General features: G+C 34.1%; 2 protein-coding genes across 2 annotated transcripts; both read right to left on the reverse strand.

Moving 5' to 3' along the window:
* Window positions 1–11377: 11377 nt before the first annotated feature.
* Window positions 11378–13949, reverse strand: LOC138132979 (uncharacterized). Its single transcript, XM_069050736.1, has 2 exons — window positions 13494–13949; window positions 11378–11691 (listed from the first exon to the last, which is right to left on the reverse strand). The coding sequence occupies exons 1-2, from the start codon at window positions 13843–13845 to the stop codon at window positions 11642–11644; spliced, it is 402 nt and encodes a 133-aa protein (XP_068906837.1). The 5' UTR covers window positions 13846–13949; the 3' UTR covers window positions 11378–11641.
* A 3857-nt stretch (window positions 13950–17806) lies between these two features.
* Window positions 17807–22553, reverse strand: LOC138132977 (enolase-phosphatase E1-like). Its single transcript, XM_069050735.1, has 5 exons — window positions 22401–22553; window positions 18876–22072; window positions 18675–18822; window positions 18432–18596; window positions 17807–18375 (listed from the first exon to the last, which is right to left on the reverse strand). The coding sequence occupies exons 1-5, from the start codon at window positions 22453–22455 to the stop codon at window positions 18212–18214; spliced, it is 3729 nt and encodes a 1242-aa protein (XP_068906836.1). The 5' UTR covers window positions 22456–22553; the 3' UTR covers window positions 17807–18211.
* Between the last annotated feature and the right edge of the window lie 663 nt (window positions 22554–23216).

A 23216-nucleotide genomic window follows, 5' to 3' on the forward strand; every position in this document is an offset into this window, starting at 1 on the left:
GCCAAATCAAGTGAAACTGTGGCGGGGCTCTCATTTGGTGTCGCGATTTACGACGCATGATTGTTTTTTCTCATATTTCACGGCGGACTCGGTCGATCTGCCATCTGCTCTCTTAAAATCACCCATTAAGGGACACGTTCACCTTAACAAGGTTAATGCAGAAAAAACGATGGAAACCATAAAAGTAACAAGATCCGGTGTGCAGGGGAGACACGTCGTTCCACAGGGTATCGGATCCCCATGTGTGGGCGCGTTTCCGGTGAAGGAAATTACATATGGCTGAGATGCAGGCCAGATTGAGCTGGAAGCGTGTGTGCTACACACCTTGGTTTACCTCAGGAAAGGAAACCGCATAAGTATTCGATAGATCTATAGCGGTGTGGTTGGTTCAAAAGCTATTTCCTGTCTTTGTAGGGTTTTGTCAACATCGGAGGCGCGACACGTTTGGTTAAGGCCAAGATTATAATATTTTTTCCGATTCTCTTAAAGGACTATTTGTGGAGCTATTTTAGAATCAGATTTACTATAATTGTCCGTTATTACTCCGTCCTTAACCGCCCCCAGTCATCCTCCCTTTTTCTGGTAGTGCCGTGACAACTACCGGGTGTTCATTTAATTTTATCCTCAAAGTAGGCGTTGAAGAGTCGATTGTGAATGGACCACGGACTACAGATCACGGATCAGCTGCTTAAATGTAACCTCACTTTTTGCGTTGTTTGTGTTTTTACTCTACAGACTGACTGGTGCGTTCACAATCACCTCTTCAACGCCAACTTTGAAAATACATTTAAACGAACACCGATATAAGCATAAAATCAAATCACTCAGGAAATCATTCCTAGTGCTGCTGACTGTTGCCGCAGTTCTGATTTATCAGGTGAGTGTCAAATTTTTACTTTCAGTTACGCAAATTTTTCCCAAAAATTACATTACAGACTGTTGAAGGTAAATCGCATGGAAAACACGATAAAGTTGACAAAGGCAACGTATCAAATGAGAGCGATGACAACCAAATTCCGGTAGTTCTCTTAAAAATGGCTACCATCAAGGTTACATTCCCAAACATGAAAAGCTTGATGCCCAAGAAAAAGATATTCATAAATGACATCCATGAAAGAAGAGAACTAATTTTGTTAAATAAAAAATAAACAAACTTGTGAAAAGTAATAAGTGAATATTTTTTTACATCTTTCTTTTATGTCGCTGGTAATACAATCTAAAATTCATGAATATACACATTGCACAGTGTATGTACAAAGTTAAAAAGGATAACAGTAGTGAATAGGATTCGGTACTAAATTGGTTAATATTGTTTCTTCTTGCGGTTTGTATGATTCGAGTTGATTCTTTGAAATACTCGTTGTAACCTGCAGCAACTTGTTTCATGTGTTTGACCTCCCGCACTGGTGACTGTTTATAAACATAACATTTATTTACTCTTTACATTAGATAAAACTTGTAATAAGTGCAGTCCAGTTATCGTAAAAATATTACTAAAATGTCCTAGATGTTCTCTTCGTTGAAAACATTTACTTGTTTGTTTCTGACTGGCACGAATTTGGACATGGTATCGTTGGAAACTCGGGCGTAGGTAGCATGTAGGATTTGCAACGACCATCGAGTAATAATTTGTAGACTTCCCATTCAATTACATTTTTAATTACATGACTGCACTTCCACTAAGTTTCAGTTATTCCAAGAAAATGTTTAAAACAAATTATAAAAAAAATAATTTGTTGTTGGTTGAAGAAGTCCGTTAGAGTCTTTGTATTTTGACATCATCTACCAATTGTGAGTCTATGGCTGAAAGGCGATAAAATCCCACGTAGCGTAAATTCAAAAACCTGGATTAATTTAGCCTTGATCTTAATTAACCAAACATGATGAATTGATGATTGTCCTGTCTTCCTACAGAGTATCAAGAGTTATGAAACAAAGCGGAATTTGCTGTTGCAAGTTACTGTTAAATATAAATTAATCATAATTTTATTAGCTTAGCGTTAACCATATGCACAAGTGTAGGTTTCTGTTGCTATGTTGTTTCGTAAAATGCGAACTATTTCTTCTATCAGTGACTAATTTTCATTGTTTAAAAATAACGTTTGTTTCTCAGGGTGGCCACATAACTGTTGTGACTTTATCGTTCCTGTGTATCATTTTTGCAGTAGTACAAAATATTTTTTTAAATAAAATATCTAAGTGTTAAATCAGATTAATACATATTATAATGTTGACTTATCTTCGCACGATCGAACGCACAAACACCTACATCTTTAGTTTTCTTTCATTAAATCTTTGTAATTTTCTGTCAAGAACTGAATACATTTTCAACGTCTTTTGACGTATACTATAACGTATCAAATAATCTTCACATTAAAAGTTAACCTATTTATTTAATAGGTTAATTTAATTTCTTCTCAACTGAAGAATTTTTAAAGGGAAGTAGATAACACTTTTGGATGACCCCTCCAAAGAGAACTGAAGCAAAGAAGTATTATAAGTGCTGCATAATATTATATATTTTAGCCAATTAACAAATCTTAACTTTGTGTCAAAATATGTGGAAGCTAAACATAACCTCACTAAACATTTTACAAAATTCCGATTTTTTTCACATTTTTCGTTACCATTCAGCTCTCTAGCAAATTGGTGCAACAGTTTTCACTAAAATCAAAGTTAAACACATATTCTAACTGCTATTAATGATGACCTCAATAAAATACAATTATGAAACTACAGTATGTTCGATAAATCTGGGACAATTTTATTTTTTGAGGGTAATGTGGGCTGAACATTGGACAATATTTCCATGGATTTTTTGCTGCCAGAAAAATTAGCAGACTTCATTTATTTGTCAAAGTTAACAAGTGATTATGATTATACTTTTCAAAGCAATTTTACTGCAAAATGCCTAATGATAATAAAATAACAACCATTGAATTGTTAATTTTAGCCAAAATATTTTTTAAAATAAAATGTTAATTAATTAACTGCTTGGAGTCACATTTAAAACCCAAAAAAAAAGTTGTTCCAGATTGATATGAACAAGTGAAATTGAGATCTACAGTTAATTTCAAAATTATAGAGTACACCTAATTATTCTACAGTGAAATACACTTATATTTTTTGCCAATGATCAATGTCAATTTTGACAAACAAAATATCTAATTTAACCGAAAACGCGAAAGTGCTCATTCTTTCGAAATGAGATGAAGGGTGGTCCGATAGCCCAGTACTATAACATCGCGAAGAGCACCGTGCAGAGCATAAAACAGACAATATAATGGTGTTCTAAAATATCAGCGACCTTTTATGTTGTCAACTTACCTAACCTATATAAAAAATATGACGTTCAATTTTCAAAAAGGCATCTTTACATGTAAAAAAAAACTGTAATAAATCGACTTGATTTTTGATTTTTCAGGTGTACTTTATAATTTTGAAATTAACTGTACGTTACAACAGTTGTCCCAGATTTATTTGAACATGACTGTAATTGTAAAATATCTCTCGTAAGAAGGTTTCACACTATGAGAAAATTGTAAATAAAGGCTTTGCCATTTCTATTGAAACACCACCTGTTGATTGTCAGTTTGGCAATGCTGCAAATATGTTTAGTAATTTTTTTACTATTATTGCCAATCTTGATTTTTGTTGAATGTCATGTCATATTTGACTTAACGCGTCTTTCATTCAATTATAAACCAATAATTATCAAGAATTTATTGTTTTTTCGCGAAAATAGAGCAAAATAGAAAAAAAAAACGAGTCCTTATGGGTGCTGACATGAAGAGAGTTCTTATTAAATTATATGATAAACTGCATTTAAGTCACCCAATGTGGTCAGTCAGAAAAATTTGTGTTGAAATTTCAGAAATCTTTTCCGTAAGTTAAAAAAAAGCGTCTTTCTATCATTCTAAAAAGCGTCAGCTTAGAACGTATTTACATTTGCTAACATTTAGGTATAACATCAAAATTAAATCCCGCACTTTTTATCACACGCCACTTGGCACATGCGCCTTGAGGGGACATCTTAAATTATTGTTCTAAAATCTAAATTGTAACTTTGATTGTCATCTCTTCAGCTAAGCTTTCAGCGAGTGCAGTTTTATTCGTTATTAATTATTATAACTCATTTAACTTTAACAGCAGAAAAGTGAGGTTAGGTGTAAGTTTGGTTCATCCTCTGTGGTTTCACCATAAGAAAAATTCAATAAAAAAAAGCATTTCAGCAAGTGTAGTTTATTAAAATACTTAATACATATAAGTACATTGAAATAATCCAAAATAAATATTTTAAATTTTTCCCCAAGTCATTCAATATTCAATTATGAGTTTTGAGTTCCTCAAACTCCTGATTTTTTTTTAATCCTTACAATCTTACCCCACATTACCAACATACCCCCATAACACCAATTTCTTTTTCCAGATATCTGATATTACTGTCTACAGAATTATCCAATCACACCTGAGAGGCGAAATCCTTCAAGATTCCAAAATTGGCGCCAATCCTTTGATTTTGTAATTTCCTTATTCATTGATTAAAATTCTTTGAGTTTCCCTTGGGTTTTACCTTCCAGCAGGAACATTAACAACGACAGATAACCATGCTAAAAACCACTCGCTCACATTTGTAGTGGTAGGATTCGCAGGCGTAAAATTTTTAGATTTCTATTAACATTTATATTAAATTATATTAAGAATGCACCATGCGTCGACGAGATCAATAATTGCTCAATGTGTAGTTAGATCATTGATTTATCAATTTACTGCATGTATGTCAAATGTGTGAACACTGTTTATTTATAAATTTTTAAATTGTTAGATTGTTGAGAGTTGCCTTTTCCATAAATTTGTGAATAAAAGTTTGAATTGTGTTTGTAGTAATTGGTAATACTTGCCTAATAAATAAGGCAAAACATTTACACACATTAAAATCTCTGAAAAATACATCGATCAAATCCAGCTATCATCACGGGTTTTGATACAGGTTTCTAAGTAACAACAACTAAAAGATAGGTTTACGATATGGCAATCTAGCCAAAGTTGTGCTCACTACTGGTACGTTTTTTTTTTAATAGAAGTGTACCTATTCAGAAAATATAACCCTAAACTGAAAACAACCTAACACAAAAAGATCGTGAATGCCTTGTACAATTGGTTGCAAAAAAAAACGGGAAACGAACCTTTTCCTAATGTAAATTTGGTTTTGTCCATTTGTCAATTAATTGTATACTTGACAATACCTATCAAATTATTTTTTTAAATGTCAGTGAATTTTGACGTTAATCTAACCTATCTCTCGTAAGAAGGTTTCACACTATGGAAAAATTGTAAAAATGTGTCAGTTTTATTCTGACAATTTCCATTTTTTTGCAACCAACTGTACCTACCTTTTTTTATTTATTTAATTAACAAAACTGTAAAACGTCAAAATTGTTTGTGGCTAAAACTCAATGACAATATTCGTCAATATTATTTGACATATTTCTGCTGTAGTACTACTCCACATATTTAACCTTTGACGCAGTTTATTTCTTCAAAATGATTGCATGACGACATACAATTATGGAGTTTTTGAACACACTAACCTAACAATTAAATTATGAACAAAAGCGTGACAGCATATAAAGAGCCAGTCAACGCATTATTTTTAAAGAGGCTTGAATTTGTCACTTTAAAAAATCCAATGAAAATGTATTTTCCATGGGTATTTTCAATATACAGTGTATTGATTATTACTGTAAATATATGATAATAAAATAGTTGTTTTTATTGGTAACCAATTTTGCTCATTTAAAACACGCCTGAGCGTGTATAAATCGAACTTTAAAAAACGCTCTTTTCCATGCCAACATCGCCCGTTTTCCATGGAAACATCACCAACCCGAGAGGACCGGAGAAACGTGAAGTCTAAATGTTAACTCATTTCACATAAAAAAAAATATATATCGTAAAGTATTCGTGGATAACTGGTCTTTAAAACACTTGCTATATTTCTACATACAAAAAAATTAAGTTGTATCTTTTCTGATAAAACAAAATAGAAAGTATTTTTGATTTTAAACCATTTTTTAATGAATGAGAACAACAACCAAATTAAGACTACAATAAAATAGTAAAAGTAAACTACTATTTTATTATGAAATCTTTATTCTTGATTGTTTCATTTTTAATTATAAGTGGATTAATCCTACACGTTACTGAGGTTTAATAACATTTAAATAAAAAATAACAAATCTCCAGTGAAAGGGGAAAACAAATTAAAATGCTAAAAATCTCTTTAACGTTATTTCTACAAAGAAAATAGAAAATGAGTGTTTTCAACAAAATAAAAAATATAATTCAATTAAACCTGCTGAATATCTGGCAGAATTTTTCACTAGTTTCAAGACATTCAGTTGAAGCACAAAAGAACCGACATGTGTCGTTTTTATTAAATTCGTTCATTAAGTGCTACCCTTGCACTTTGTTTATCGTAAGAGGGTGCTTTTAGAACTGCTTCCGCCACTTTATTATTTAATAGCAGATCCCTTGTGGTTGAATTAGATAAGTGGTACAATGAAAATAAGTCTTGATCATAACAGAAGAGAAAAAATATATTTGTACTTGTCACACTCGGTAAATAAGATACACTTTTCATTAAAACAATATTGTGGTGAGGAAGTTGATTATCTTTTCAGGAAATATTAGAGATACAATATAAATTATGTATTTTGGCTTGACCTCATTATGCTGCAGCACGCTGCGATGTATTGAAAAAAATGTAAGTTTCATTGTCAGAAAATCAATTTTGTCCTGACTGTTATTCAGTGTAGAAATGAAATGCAGGACGAACAAGACATGATGAAGAATTTTCAAATAAACCACGAAAAATTGAAGAACGGGGACCCTACATAACATATTACCTTATTCACTAAACAATTTCAATCAATTATTTATTTTCACTATTATTTTTAACACATTTTCAACAATGTTTTTGAAAAATGTTTTCCAGATATGTGTTTGGATTAGAAAAAATATATTAACTAGTCGCTAATCAAATTTTTGCGTAATTTCCTCTCCTTATCCATTCAAACTTCCAACATCCGTACAGATGAGTAAACTGCAACATTAATCCATTCAATAAAGATAAATATTAATAACATCTCGTGGATAACGTTCAAATTATCACTTCTATTTAAACACATATAATTAATTACATCCTGTTTATTAAAAAAGTAAACCAACTTATTGCATCAGTATTAATTTATTCAAATGCAACTTCCTTTCAAAATGATTTGCACGTTAATAGAGAGAACACGGTGTGAATACAAACTCGTGCCATATGTAAACGCAACACGATGCATATAAATAAAAATAATCCATTACAAATATTTACAAAGATAGAAACCGTCAAACCTCACTGTTTGCGATAGCTTTGTTGTAAATATTCGTTATTTGTGAACAAAAAATAAATCAAACATTATTATGTCATTAACCGATTTTTGTTTCTTTTAGACGTGAGTCATCCTCACGCAGTACACCTCCGTTGGCGTTGCGTCTTTTATTTACCTGTTGGGTGCTTATGAGCAACGCTCGAACTATGCGAAGCTCGAGATGAAGCTTTCATGTCCAGACAAGTTCGCCTGATGATCGCACGAGAAATAAATTTTTTACTCGACTCGACTGACTCAGTTCATGTGATGGAAATGAAGCGGTTGAACACCGCCTAGGCCGTTTATCCTTCTTGTCGAAGGTAGCAATTCCAATTGTGAATCCGGCACGGGCCAAAAACGGAGCACGCACTTCCATGCGGGTCCAAGAACGCCTCTTTATGCAAATTTTCGTCCATCTGTCACGCTTGTGCGTTTTTGAGCGAAGTGTTTTAGGCGGGACGGCGTTTAAAGGCCCGTTTCATCCCCTTTGATCCGTCCCCGGGTGCCCCATACCATGCGGGTTGCACCTGCCAAATTTGGATCAAGTTAACACAGTGAAAAATAATATCGGTTTTACATTACCTCTTGTGCATCTTGTGTTGGGCGTTGGGCGGATCTAAAGTTACCGTAACGGCTCATTGTGTTATTCAAAGCGAAATTTTTAAGTTGATGGTTCCGATCTTTTATCTAGGTTATTAAGATAATTACGATTGTCTGATGGGGATATAATTATGATGAAGTCATTATTGTTAGTGATTTTTCGATAAACCGACGATCTTTCGTATGGAAACAACAAATCATCTGCGGGCGCAGCAAATTCAACGATTTCAATTCTGGATGGATTTTTCGCCAGAATGTTTTTCTACAGTTTCATTCCATTTTGGAATGGACATAGATGGAGATCTAGGTCACCACAAGTCTGCAAAAATTAATTTTTCAATGTTTTGCGAAAGAGCGTGTAAAGTTGGGAGTAGGTCAAATTACAATTTTCTTTCACACCTGCCGTTTTTTATTGTTCAGGTGGTGTGCAAAAATTATTACTTGTATCAAATATTTCGCGTAAACTAGGACATGGTGCGTGCTGTCAAAACTGCAACCTTGGAAAAAAATGTGTTAGTCATAGATATAAATTACCTAAAATAAACAGGGAAAAAGTGAATCTTGTAAATTTTATGGTAACGCTATATCTTGTATCGGGTGTTCATTTAAATGTATTCTCAAAATTGGTGTTGAAGAGTCGATTGTGAACGCACCACTCGTCAAACTGCAGAGTAAAAACACAAACAACGCAAAAAGGTTATATTTAAACAGTTACCGTGAGCTGTAACGTGGCTGTAATCCATGGTACGTTTACAATCGACTCTTCAACGTAATCATAAAGTTTTTAGTTTTTAAATTAAAATATGTATCATTTTATTAAGAAAAATAAATACATACATAGTAAATAATTTCCTGACGAACTACTCAAATTGTTGTCGTAAATAAATTCGTTATATTTTTTATTTCTAAATGAATTATAAACGGAAGCAATAATTTTTTTTCAACAAGTCCAGGTTGATTTCTGATTGCCGGTGATTTTGGAGATGGACAAAAGGCTTGGCTTCATAAAAAAGAATAAGCGGGACATAACAAATGAATTTTTCTTATTAAAAAATCTTTCAGTTTTGGAAAAATGTTTCAATATACCTATTAAGAAAAATGTAAAATACGGGGTGATCAAGAAGGACTGTTTAAGTTGGTAACACTGGATCGTATTTTAAATCGTATAACAGGAGTAACTTCCGGTTGTTGGTGGCTTGTCGTTGTTAATGCTACCTATACCTATATAGTTCATTTCAGAAATATATGCAGTGACGTCACGTTTGAATCAAGAAGTCGACATGCCGTTCGTCCGTATTTGACATTTGACAGCAAGGCATAATGAGTTGTTTATGTTACCGCTATTGTCAAGAAATTATAGTATTTTCTAGTGTTGGGCATAATCGATATACATATTTTGATAATCGAATAAATCGAAATAATCCCTGTGAATAATCAAAATATCATTCGACTCTCCTATTATGGATGATGCGCATGCGCAGTTGTGCATTTATTTCGAATTACTTACGCCGCGTCGAGTCAGACGCATGTCAATAGTTCTATGTTACTCAAATCGTACGGTTGGGAGTGAGATACATAGAGCGACCATCTTAATAGCGCACGTAGCAGAGGCAACTAACTTGTTTAACATGTGTTGAAAGGAGATAGCTACATACAGGTAGTTCGTGTTATAAACTGATACAACTGCATATATTTTAGAAATAGACTATATCAGATATTTGTCAAATAAACCAACAAAACATATCCAGTTGCAGTGTTATAAATAACCGAATAAAAAATTTTTCTTAATTGTACTGCCAACTTAAACCTGGTATAAACAAGAGCAGCAGGACTTTTTTTGGAATACCTATATTGTGTAGCAACTACTTATGGAATAAATTCAGTCATTTCAAAACTATGTAATGACATTTATCGAAAACGCTGAAACATGTCCATTTTTACTTCTCATTATGCTTATTTTAAGTTGCTTCACTTGTCCATGACGTCATCCATTTCATCCATTTTTGAGCTATGTCGTCACACTCATTTTTTTTAATGCAATGCAATAACTTTAGTTTTAGTTTTGGATAGTACTCTTAACAGCCTTTGTAAAAAATCCTGCATGATATTATATTTAAAAAAATACGTATAACGTCACAACTCTGAAGGAAATGACGTCACAAATAGGTGCAGTAATTTAAAACCAGCGCACTTTAAAATACAAATTGACCTGTTTTTGCGTTTTACAAAAATATCATTCATTTTGAAATTACTGAATTTATTCCATAAACAGATGCCACATTGTATAATAAATTAGGACGGTCTGCAATTACCCATAAAATACTCTACTTTTACCACTATCTTTTTCTAAATTTCATTAAACTTCGTTATTATTAATTTTCTTTATAATTAATCTCAAATACACCATACTGCTATGAAATTAAAGAAATTGAAAATAATTATTGGAAAAACGAGCTTTTGCATGTATATACGATTATACTCCTATACATGATTACTATAAATTGAAAAAAATATCTTTATAGCTAGAGTCATTTATCCCACTTGCCTTGTTTTACTCACCTATATTTAGGGAAGCGGTTTATTTATTATGAAACCAGTGTGGTTAGTACTAGGTACTTTGCAATCACACAAGAGTATTATAAAATTGTCATTTACATACTTGGTTTACAAGCAAATTTTTTCAATATTTAAATTACGTTTAATATTTTACTAAACTCTCAAAGAAAATTGTAGATCTCTATTAGCGGGTAGACAACAAAAAAAAAACTTTCCTCGCAGTGTGACAAACTAGTACTTTCCACGCTAATTTGAGTGTGGAAAAACTTACTTTCAGAGATAGACGTCGTAAAATTACGGTCTTATCTTGTCTTATTCCATTAACATGTTACACTCACGAGTTAACTGTAGAATTTTTTTTTGACAGCTGGTCTAAAAATATCTTGTTATTAATTATGAACTTAATTAATTTACTCCATGTTTTCAACTTTCATTACAAGTTAGTTCTTTTCACTGAGAAGTTTTAGTACGCGGAATAAAAGGTAACAAAACCCAAAGTATGTATGTACTAACTATTGTATTATTTCCTTGATCGCTTGCGTGAAAGAATTGCTAGAATTAGAAAAAGTAATGCCTCTGCACTTTTTCTGTTTAAGCTTTCATTATTTATTAAATTTAATGAAATTTTCAAACATAATTTTTTGCGTTTGTATTTTTTTGTTGTACATATTATGTAGTTGTATGGATATTAGATGTGTGCATTAGATAGAGCTTACGATTAAGACTTGAAATTTTTATTCTAAAAAAATTCAAACGAAAGTACATTTTATAAGTTTCATAATGTGTCGAAGAGAAACAAGGTATCAATAATAAATAATTTTATTTTTATATCTATATACAATATTAATAATTACAATAATAAGGTAAGAGAATTTACAATTCATAGTTAACCAAATTCTTGAAGGACTAGACTAAAACGGCAATGTTTCTATTATCTACCTAAAGAACTTTGGATTAAATGCTGCATGGTAAATAACGTTAGGAAATCACACTTCATAATTATGTACTATATACATAATGAAATAAGTCTTTAAAAGTTACAATTAATCTAGATTAATTGTTCAGGATTACTTTTCTTTCTTCTCAGGTTGCGTCGCTTTCCTGACCTGGTAGAAATCTGCAACAAAAGAAAATTTGCGTTAAAATCTACCTCTTCAGACAAAGCACAACGCCGACAATGAGTAACACCCGTGAATTTGTCAGCGTAAAATTCGTATTTGTCGCATTTTTTCAGCAAACCTTCACGGTGTTATAACAATTCGCAAGAGAAAAAAGGTTCGAAAGAGTTGCAAAACAATTTCCCATCCACCTGGTCCAAAGCTGTTCATCGAAAAAAGAACGCCCGACATAGGGGCCATATGGCTGAAGCCTCCTCTACCTTTGAAATATTTTTAGATGAATATTCGCAGATGCTATTCCGTCAAACATATGATTTTACCAGATGTTCCCCTCTAATTGGATGCAGCAAAACCTATATAAGGCGATGCACGGCGCATCGGCCGATTCTAAAATTACGATTACGTCAATTAAGCCTCATAATTGGCTAATCGTGTCGCTTTTCTCAACACTTAGATAATTGTGCACTTGTGCCGAGCAATTGCTTCGCATTCGCCGAACATAAACATCCGAATTCGCCGCTCGACGACAAGGTCGCCACATACGACGGCCGTTGGATTAAAAGAAAATTGCCTGGAGGCCTCGAAAGTCTAACGTCACCCACTTATTCTTAGCACCTTGCTTTTCCCCAGATTTCACATGTTACAGCTTGCACTCGGATCGACCTTCGAATTATCATTCTCCCGCCGAGTTTTGGCGCCAAAACGCACCATCAGGTAGTTCGATGAATGAATCACCGGTGCTCGAGAGAGTGCACCTTTCTTTCAGGAATGATGGGCGCACGCTGGTTGTTGGGCGGGAAGGTGCGCCACAGATTAGGTCCTTTTGTGCGACTGATCAGGATGCGATGGGTGGAAGTCGGAATTTTTTATTGGAGCACTCTGCATTAAATTAATTAAGAGCAATTACGTAACTGATCTTCACAGTCAGTTGAACATATGGGAGATGGCCAACAACGAATTAGTTTGCAATTTTTAGAATGCGAAGACCTCTAAGCGTATAATTTTTAATTTTGCTTTGGTACTGTTCAAACTAGTTTTCGACACTAATTGGATCCGTTGTCACAATACAAATCAAAATTATGTAACGAAAATGAATCGGTCCATTGTGCTCCAGCTTGTTGGTAAAATAATGAACGTTCAAAATTCGTTAGACGAAAATTTGTTTTCATAAAAATCTCGTTAGGGCTCGTCATCAGCAATAATTGAATCTACTAAATAGAGGACAACACTTTAAGAGGTATCTAATGGATTTTAAATTGTCGTATTATTTGTGTACAGTGAAAGCGGCTAGACTGGATGGAGACGAAGCGATTAGAGTGTCTGCATGTCACAATAATTCATGCAGTTATTACACCAAAATGACAATAATTGACAGCGAGTCTGCTAGTCTGGCAACCCGACGAAAAGTTGCGCCAAAAGTACCACCACAAACAATTTATAAGTTGCCATAAACAACTTATCGTGGAGCGAAATATTCGGCCAAGAACAAACAATTCTAAGGGTTATTAAAACGCCGCTCTACTTCTTTCGAGGGTCGGGGGCGTCCCAGATTCAGACCAGATGGTAAAATCACACGATTTTCACCAGACCGTAACTATGTGGTAAATAAAACCGAGATAAATATCAAATAACATTCTTAACGTAACAGGAAAGCAATCCTGGAGTTCGCATGCTTTAGAAAAATTATTATTACCATGCATTGTGTTTTTTAACGGTCACTTCAACAAATATGGTACAGTTAAGCACCGCGGAAGTACCCAGACGGAAATACTAATTAGAATCGTTTAATGCAGTGACTCACCTGTGATTTTCCTGTCGTTGTAGGGTTCGAAAAGTCGCCGTTTTCTCATCGTCACAGATCTTCGACTCGCACTAGACTCCAGTTTCCGTTTTTTAGGAGTGTGCGATTCGAGTCTTCTCGTTTCCATATTTTCGATATCTTCTATGTTGATCCCGAACCGACTTTTGATTCTCTCCCAGTCCTCTTTGATCTGCTCGTGGAGTAAATTCTCGACGTCTTGCGCTTCAGGTACTCCAAACAAACATTTTTTTATCGAATTCACTTCCTGGAGGTTGTTGTTATTTTCGAGCGATCTTCGCGGTTTCAGAATCCTGAGTTCTTGGGGATTTTTGGAAATGTGGATGATTTCCATTTTTGCAGGACGTACACGTACGAAATGTCACGAGTGTGCAAGCACCACCAACACGCAACACCGAATGAGTACCACGGTACTATAAAACCAGCAGCATGCTGCAAGTTCTTTTACGAACGGTTCCCCACTATTAGGTACTCATGGAATTTGTCCAATCAGACGAAGGATCCGATTTTGTGGCGGGGAAATGTCCGTAGGAATAGGAGGACTTCTTACGTAACAATAAACGTGTATATACCTGTATATAGAGGTCCCTTTTTTAAAAAATACCTACGTAAAGAACAATGTGTTCGTCGGAAAAGGGAAAACAACACATTTAAGTCGATCAGACTTTTTTTTCGAAACTTTCCAAATGTCACAGTCCTTTTGGAAAACTGAAGGGGTTATGTGTTTACTGAGCAATAGATTAGTAAAATGAGCACAAATGTCAGTAGGTTTGTTTACGTATTATGTAATTAACAATCCTAAAAAGATAAACATTGAAGAAAATATTCGACTGTTGGCAATTGTGAATGATTTCTTTAAATAAGAATATTGTCATCATCAACAGTCATCTCAATCCATAGTAGTATCGAGGTAATCTCATGTCAAAACTCTCCTTGTGATATAAAAAAAATGATGACTTTGCCGTTAAAGAGAAAACAAAGCTAATTATAATCATACTTGTTTCAATTGTTTATTGTTATTAATCAAGTAATTTAAATATCTCTGACAAAGCAGTTCTGCAGTGTATTTTTTTACATTTTGCATTGTGTAATGTGTAGTAATTGTAGTAGTGTAGGTGGACTAGTAATTGTTTCATAATTGTATTACAAAAAGGAAATCTATTTTAGAGATTAAGTGGAGAAGTATAAAATAAGTCGAGTAAGATCAATAAAATTTGTTCATCCTTTTTTTAAGAATACCTAATTACTAATTAGAATTTAAATCGCGTTTAAGAATTACTTAAATTTGAAGGCAAATTATAAAGAAGAAAGAAAGGAAACGGACAAATCTCTGGTTTCTTGTCATATTCTACTCTTTTAACTGTTCTTATAAATTTAATATGTAGGAGTATTTTATTTTTTCATTAAGCTTGCAGCTGATGTGCAAAATTCAGAATGAAACTACATAGATGTATTAACAAAACAGAAATATGTATAACAAAGAAATAAAAAAATTTAGTTTATAGTTTAGATGTATGCATTCAGCTTTGAGTTAAATTAATAAAATTCTCTTATGTAATTTTGTAAATTTACGTGATAAAATTAATTGCATTTATCTGTTATTTCTTTTATGTACCGTTTATTACACAAATAGCTGATAACTTAGTGATTTAACGTTTGAATAAATACATTTAAAAATAGCTCAAAATTCTGTTCTACATTTTTGCCCTTGTATGCACCCAGGAATGATAAAAGCGGCGGAAGATGTGACGGTAATTAAACACTGATTGCGGCAGCTCTGTTTTCTGTACGTAGAGACAAGTTTTATGAACAATAACTTTGTCGGAAGTTTACATTTAAGTTTTTTATCAACACGTACGATTAAAAAATCCACCGAACATGAAAGTTACGCTCGCGTACCGTGCGTTTAACTTTTCGGTTACATTATAAATCAAATGGTAAAGATGCAAGGTTGTTAAAACTTAGAAGTGAAATGATTTTTCTAGCAATTAAATTTTAATGATTTACTCACTTCACTTAACTAGCAATCAGTGCCTTAATTAATGCAAATAAAAGTAAATTGCTTCACATTCCCGACTTATTAAACAAATGTTCGGTTGGGTAAATACGTGGTAATAACACAATTTGGAAACTTTCGTCAAAGCTGTGCTTGGATTTTTTGTGGCCATAATAAAATCTGTGGATCCCTAACTTCGTCATTATCGTCCCTCCTTGCACCTGTCTGGTGCGGTCGAGCAACCGCGACTTAAGGAAAATTGTGTGCACCCTGGCGTGAAAAAACTCCGCCAAAAACGTTTAGACGAAAAGGTTGTTGGCTAAGCCCAATTTAAATTAATCTTCTCGGACTAGTACTTTACTAATGATATAATTAGTACTTCCAGGTGACGTCGTCTCGACGTGTAATGAAGTAGAGACAGGTATTCTGTTATAGAGACAGGTAATGATATGTGAGAATATGTTGAAGGGTACAGTTCGCGTGGGAGTTGTAACCGTCACTAGCACAAAAATCTCTGCATGTAAATCAAGGGTAAAGAAACTATTGTGTATCTTCTAGTTTTAAATTATAGGTTGTGCATTTAAGATTTAATTTCACTAACGACGCACGCACGAAACAATCTGATCTTCTTCCAGAGACCGTTGAAATTTTCAGTGGTGTCCAGGATGTACAGTTTCCAGCGAATTTTTAAAATTGTGCCAGAGTGTTGGCAATTAGTTATCCCACCGTGGCCCCTGACGATGATAATGATACTGTTGTCAAAGTGGAGTGTGCATTGTGAGTGGAGACAGGATGTGATATTCCGGTAAAGTACGGGCGAGTGTCGTCACACTTCCCTGCCGATGACGGTTACAATCATCCACCATAACGTACACCACTGGAAGAATCAAACATTCCCATTACCAAACACAAGCACTTCAGACCCGTGTAATTACAACAGATTGTCGGAGGATATGTGCAATGTCAACATAAAGAGTTCATCTACCTGCATAACCACTCAACTTAAACCTAATAGCTATTGTCTTGGGGATTTCACCGCGATGACAGTTGTCGATGATAAAGCATTACTAGATTACTTCCAAGAAAGAAGTGTACTCATCTTGATAAAATGTACATTTTTGTTTAAAGTTAGGCAACCAACATTACACGGAAAACACAAATGTGTATTGTTGAATTGTTTTTTTTTATATCGCGTACAGTTTGAATTGTTACAAATTTAACATTAATTGTTGTTTAATTATTTGACTGATTTAATTTATTTTGTGATTATTATGACCTTGCAAATACAATTTGTTGTAAAATTGTAAAACGTCAGAAGCTCCAAAACAGTTAAAAATGGCACACATTTTTGTGGGTAATAGTAAAATAGTTGCTCGACAGGGGTGGACTGGGCCAATTTAAAGCACCCCTGTTTCCCACGACTATAAATTTATGGCATAAGATCTACATTATTTATGATATCTAATCAATTTTACATATTTTGAACTGAAGCAGGTACTGAAATGTGTTAAAGAGGAAATGAACTGGTGCACATGGGGAGAATGTAAAGCGTTCCCATGTATAGAGTTCAGAGAGTGGTGGGCGCGCCCCATCCAATACTTTTAATCGTTACAATTCAGTAATTTTAGTTAATGTGTCCGGTCCACTAAAATTCGTTATTAAGGAAATAAAATCAACCGTTGAATGTAAACTTTTAATTGTTTGGGCCGCCCCACAGTTCGCATTTTTACGAGGGATGTGATAAGATAACAACTAATTAAATTGTTGCAACTAAGTTTATGTTTACTTGTCCCAAGCACTTCTGTTTTAGTTAGATTGTGTCCAAGCATTCGTTCACTCTGCACCTCTAATTAATAGGCTTTTTGCATGTCCGACAAACGGTCGTGCAGTAAATGATTACGTGCAGACCATTTATCAGAATTTTTGTTGCTGATGAAACCGCCGACAACAAACCACATGACTCGGCGACATCACCGCCCACTCACATGTCGGGGTGCTCTTGGTAACCCTCTCGATTATTGTCAACTAACATGAAGCCTTATCATCAACTCGTCATCACAACATTTGCACCAGTTGTGCAGAATGACTTGAATTTTGTCAGATTTTGTGAATAATGAAAAATATCGATTGCTAGCGAGCAGATGTTTGCAACTATTATGATATAGATTACATCTGCATCATCATTTCGGGCAGGTGACAATTATCTACCACCAAAAAACTATAAGGCACGAGCTCGTACTATTATTATTAAATTAGTTCGATGCGTTGCAACACCTAATTCGCTTCAGCTGCCTGTTAAATGGGGGTGGGATGAGATACTTCAACACTTCGGTGACGCTTGTTTATTGAATGTTATGGCAGATGTAACTGACCATTGTTATAGATACACATTTGGAATTCAAAAAATACTCCTAATTAAGGCCAGCGAGATATGTGGTGTATAAGTGGTTGCCTAACAGCACATAAAATTTTTAATCTAAACAAGAAATTTAATACAAAATATACGAAACTTAACTGAGTAAACTAACATTAATTAACGTGTATTAATAATAAAAAATATATACAGTTTTCATAACGCATTCATACTAAATTTTTTGACCAAACTACAACTAAATATTGTACTTACGAAAGCAGTTACAAAAACAAAGCGTTTCTGTGGCTTTGTTACAATCAGTCCAAAGTAAGATGAATTTTGTTAGCTAAACTATGCAGGATCTGAACTGTTAGGTTTAAAGTTACGAGTGTTCCCTTTAAATTTCTTTATGGCCCAATAAACCAAAATCCCAGTTATCACAGACGTTCCCAAACAACCTCCTATTATTTCTGCAGTAAGTGCTCTTGCCTGCTTTGGAATCGAGGGTAATGCATCTATAAACATGTTAAATGAAAAATCTACTTCAGATTGCAACCCTGGTGAACTTAACCTGCTTGAAATCTAGCTTTATCTCCATGATCTGTTGCGAAGAATTTTGTATTGGAGAAATAAATCTTGACGCCATCGTCCAACGTAATTAACTTTGTGTCAACATCGTTTAATTTATTTTCGGTTTCGGGAATAAGCGCAGTCTTATGTATGTGCATTTGGGCACCTAAAAATAGGAAAGAATTACCGTTTGGATGGATAAATATAGGCAACATAATATAACAGCTGCAAATACGAAACTTACCTTTAACAATGTTGAGTTGCACCGATTTTCCCATTTTTAATTCAATTGAATTGTTTATATTAGGTATCGAAGATTTCCAAGTGATATTCACTGCATCTGGTGGAGCAATCGTTAAAAAAGCGTCCGAAGGAACGAAGAAACTGGTTTTCTGGAAACATAAAATACGATAATGAAAATTTACAATATGGTAGATTTACTCACATTGTAGACTATTTTAATTGTGAAATTAATATTCTTGTCGTCTATTTTCGTTGAAATGTGCGATTCCTTTACTTCACTATTTTTAAAATCATGCGAAGACAACGTTTTAAACTCTTTTCTAACCGAGTTGACAGAAGTTACTGAATTATCCGTTGCGCTATAACTTTTCAGATCTGTATATGTCGTTTCAGGATTCGTTGTAGTTGTAGGGTATTTTCCAGAGCTAAGTTCTTGTTGTGAGTTAGATGAGTCAGTGTTATCCATAAAGCATGGGCTTGGAGTAGTGGAGACAGCTTCATATGAATTAACTTCCGTTTCTGTTCTTTCAGGATTAATTGTAGTTTTTGTGACGAATTTTTCATAATTAAGTTCTTGTTGAGATTCTGGTAAATCTTTGTCATCCTTAGAAAATGTACTTACAGTAGTGAAATCTGCATCATTTGAATTCATTTCGTTATCATATCTCTCTGTAGTTGATACCACAAATTCATTTTCTGCACCAACGAAATAAGTAGCTGTTGTTTCCATTTCTTCGTTAATACCTTCGTCTTGTTTTTCCCAACGCACATTTTTTATTTCTCTTTTTGTTGTCGGTAACATTATAGTCGTTGTGTAAACCTCATAATTATCTCTAAACACATTTTTTTCAACTTCACCTTCACTTTCTATTATTATTCCACTTTCACTATCGCCTTCATCTAAGTGATCTTCTTCTTTAACCACACTCAATTTGTTTGGATTGTTAGTGGTTTCTTCATTTAAGAAATCCGTATTTTCTAAATCCTCGTTGACGAAAGACGTTTGAATTTCAGTTGTTGATATTGAATCTTCATTGTTAAAAACTCCACTTTCTTCATTAAATTCTTGATTTATCCCTTCTCCTCCAGAATTTCTTGTCCCTTTATTTTTTTCTGTTGGTTGCTCTCTATCATCTAATGTTGCCACTCCTTCATTTTCAGTTGTAATTATTACGGAAATTTCGTTAATATTTTTATAGTTTGTCTCATACTCCTCAACTTGACTTGTTGCTTTATCAGCTTCAATCATTCTCATTGTATCTTCATCTAATTCTTTAATTTCATTATCAACTTCATTTAAATTATAAAACTCGTTCAACTCTAATTCATAAACACCAGTTTCTGACAGTTTAAGGTTATCTTTGGAATAATACAATTCATTTTTATCACTGTTATCATTTGTACTATTTTCTTTCATAAACATTTCCGTAGATTCATAATCGCTTATCTTGACTGTTGTACTATCAATTGTATTATCTTGATTTTCGACAAACTCGTCAGTTTTCTCACTAAATAAATTTTCTTCGACTTGTTGCGTTGGTTTACTTGTAAATGATTCCATAACTTTTGTCATTTCTGTTGTGGTTTCAGCAACATATCTATAGGTAGATACTGTGTAGTATTCTTCTACTTCACTCACAGTACTTGCTTCGGTACCAATTTTATCGAATACTGTTGTAATCTCGTTCATTCGTTCAAAAAATTCTAACCGATCATTTACTTCTTCTTGCTTAGCCAATCCATTTTCTGTAGTACTCCTAAAATTCGAGCCTTCTTCTAATCTCGTAAGAATCGACGAAACATCTTCAATTGTTTCTTCTAGTTCTCTACTGTTAGTATTTTCATCCAAAACTGTACCGAGAAATTCTTCATCGACGTTAATAAATGACGATAAATCCTCAATATCGTCATGATCTTGAGTCAATTCTTCAGAGGCATCAACAACTCCACTTGAATCAGCAATCTGAGTCAGAATTACCGCACTCGCTGCATTCTCTTTAACTAAACGATTAGGTTCATTGAAAAGACCGTTCATTTCTAGTTCAAAGTTTTCAATAATGATGTTTTCTGTTGATACTGAAACACTCTCTTTATTATCGAATTTATCGCCGTTACTAGAAACAGTAAATGCGTCATCATACACTGAATCGGTTCCTTCATATTGGTAACTTGGACCTAAACGAAAAGTACTTGTGACTGACGGTTGGTGACTCGATGAGGTCTCAGCTTCACCGTAGTTTTGATTCCTCACTGTTGACATTTGAATTTGTTGTGTTAAAAGATCCATCGGCACAGTTTTGGTAGTTGCAAAATCCGCAGACAGCTCTTGGAATTCACTTGCACTTGTTGTCGAAGTAAATACTTCCTCATCATCTGAAACACCGTCGCGAATCTGACTTGCAATTAAAATAAGAGGCTGGGGAGTCGTTGAAGTCTTCGTTTCGCCAAATTCCTCGTGGACTATTGTTATTTCATTTGGTCGTGTTGAAATATCGGACAATGTAACTTCTGGAATTGCAAAGTTCGTCGATGTTTCATTTAGTGCGTTTGCGTTTGTTATTACAGCTGTCGAGTCCAAGATAATTTCGGTAGTTCTTGTAAACAAGGCACTTTGAGTGTCGGTTTTATCTACAGGTTCTTCGACCCTTTTTGGCTGATTTGTTGTGGACAACGTTGCAGTCTCAGGCTGCTTATCGCGTAATTGAAACGAAGTAAGCGTTGTTATTTCCTTCGGTGTTACTTCGGTGAGTGCCAATTTTGTGGTGTCTTCGCTTGGTTCGGTACCATCGATAAGATCGAATTCCGTCGCTACCGCTTCTTCTGTGTAATTTTCCGACTTGGCTTCAGAACTTGTGTCTAAAATTATACGTCGTGTCGTACTTCCAGTCACTAATTTTTCAGCAGCAGCGGTACCTACTGTTTCAGCGAGATCAGAATCATGAATTAGTTGGAAATGTAATGGCGTGACAGCGATTACTTTTTCTGTACTAGCCTGATCGGGCAAAGTGCCAGATGTGCTGTTAAAAACATCCATCAAACCGAACGGTCCTACACCATCTGTCGAAGCTTTTGTCGTATCTTCGGACAATAAAACAACTTTCTGTTGATTTTCCGTGATTGTTTGAATTTCGTCTTGTTTATTGCCGGTCGATGTTACCACCTCATTGGTGGTCTCGTCAGAAATATCCTTTTGTTCATTTTCAAACTCTTTGTTTATTAATTTATCAAGTGGTGTGTTTGTAGAAAGTACTTCTAAAGTAGTTAATTTGACATTACCACTTAAATTTTTAGTGCGTACATGTGTTAATTCATTATCAGCGGCCATTGTCGAATTTATGTCTGCATCTTCGGTACTTTCTTCCATTGAATAATAATCATCCAAACTTTGACATTGCACCGCTGAAAAATAATCATCTGCAAAATGAACTCAGAAAATGCTAAAATTGTTAATATCTACTTTTTCCTCTTTTAACACTGTAATTCAACAACAAACACCAAATGTGACTGTGGCATACAAATTTTAAATAATTAATAAATTGACAAAAAATGAGTAAATAACAACGCCACTTGTTCGTTAGTAGAAATTTATTGAAAGCTCGTTAAGTAGCAAAATTTTCAAGGGAATGCTAATTACTAAAACGGAATTTATCATTTTTCAAATTGGCAGTGGTTGCAGTTACGTGAATTGAAAGCAAATATTTTTTTAAAATAATGTTAAAAGACTCACGTGTTTCCTGATTCCCAAAAATTAAAAATAAAATCAGTATTTTTAACACTGCCATAGCACACCACTTATAAACTGCTACACAACGACTAGATGTTGAGCGTCTGGACCGATCTTTTCAGAAGAGCACCCCTGTCTGGAAACTGTCCGTAACGTCTTGAGTTTTTACAGTCATCGACGGCCTAGGGTAGGTCTGAACCGATTAGAACACAATGCGTGGCACCAGTTCGCACAAAATTTTACAACATTTGGAGCCCGTCGCCAGACTTTCAAATATTACGACCTTTTGCATATTAAAATCTCATTAAGCATTTTGTTCGGAATTACTGGACGTAATTTTGCATTTAAATGGTATTATCACTTTTTTGTGGGGATTGTTTGATGAAAAATTCCACATTCGCATGAGTTTTTGAGCCGACACATGAATAAATTAGTTTGGCTTTGGAGATAAAATTGATTTGGTGTAGGGAAATATCGGGGTTGGAGCGTATTGAAAATTTAATACCGAAGTGTTGGCGTGTTATAAATGGATGTACCTCGCATAAGCTGCAATAACAGTACTTTGTAGGTAAAATACAATACATAATATTATAACGTATACCGCTAGAATTTTACATGTAAAAATAAAGAGTTTCAATTATTGGCTCCCCTAACAATTTTATGGCAAAATAGTTAAAATGAAAGTTAGAGAGAATTAAAATTACTGTCTAATTTCAATCTTAGTTTTATTCTAACATCTTGTGGTACTGAAAGAAAGGCAAGAAAAGAGTTAACACAAAAATACGAAAAAGTACTACTAGGCATGAAATTTTATTTCTT

Source organism: Tenebrio molitor, chromosome 6 (assembly GCF_963966145.1).
Source record: "Tenebrio molitor chromosome 6, icTenMoli1.1, whole genome shotgun sequence".
In the NCBI taxonomy this organism is placed as follows: Eukaryota; Metazoa; Arthropoda; class Insecta; order Coleoptera; family Tenebrionidae; genus Tenebrio; species Tenebrio molitor.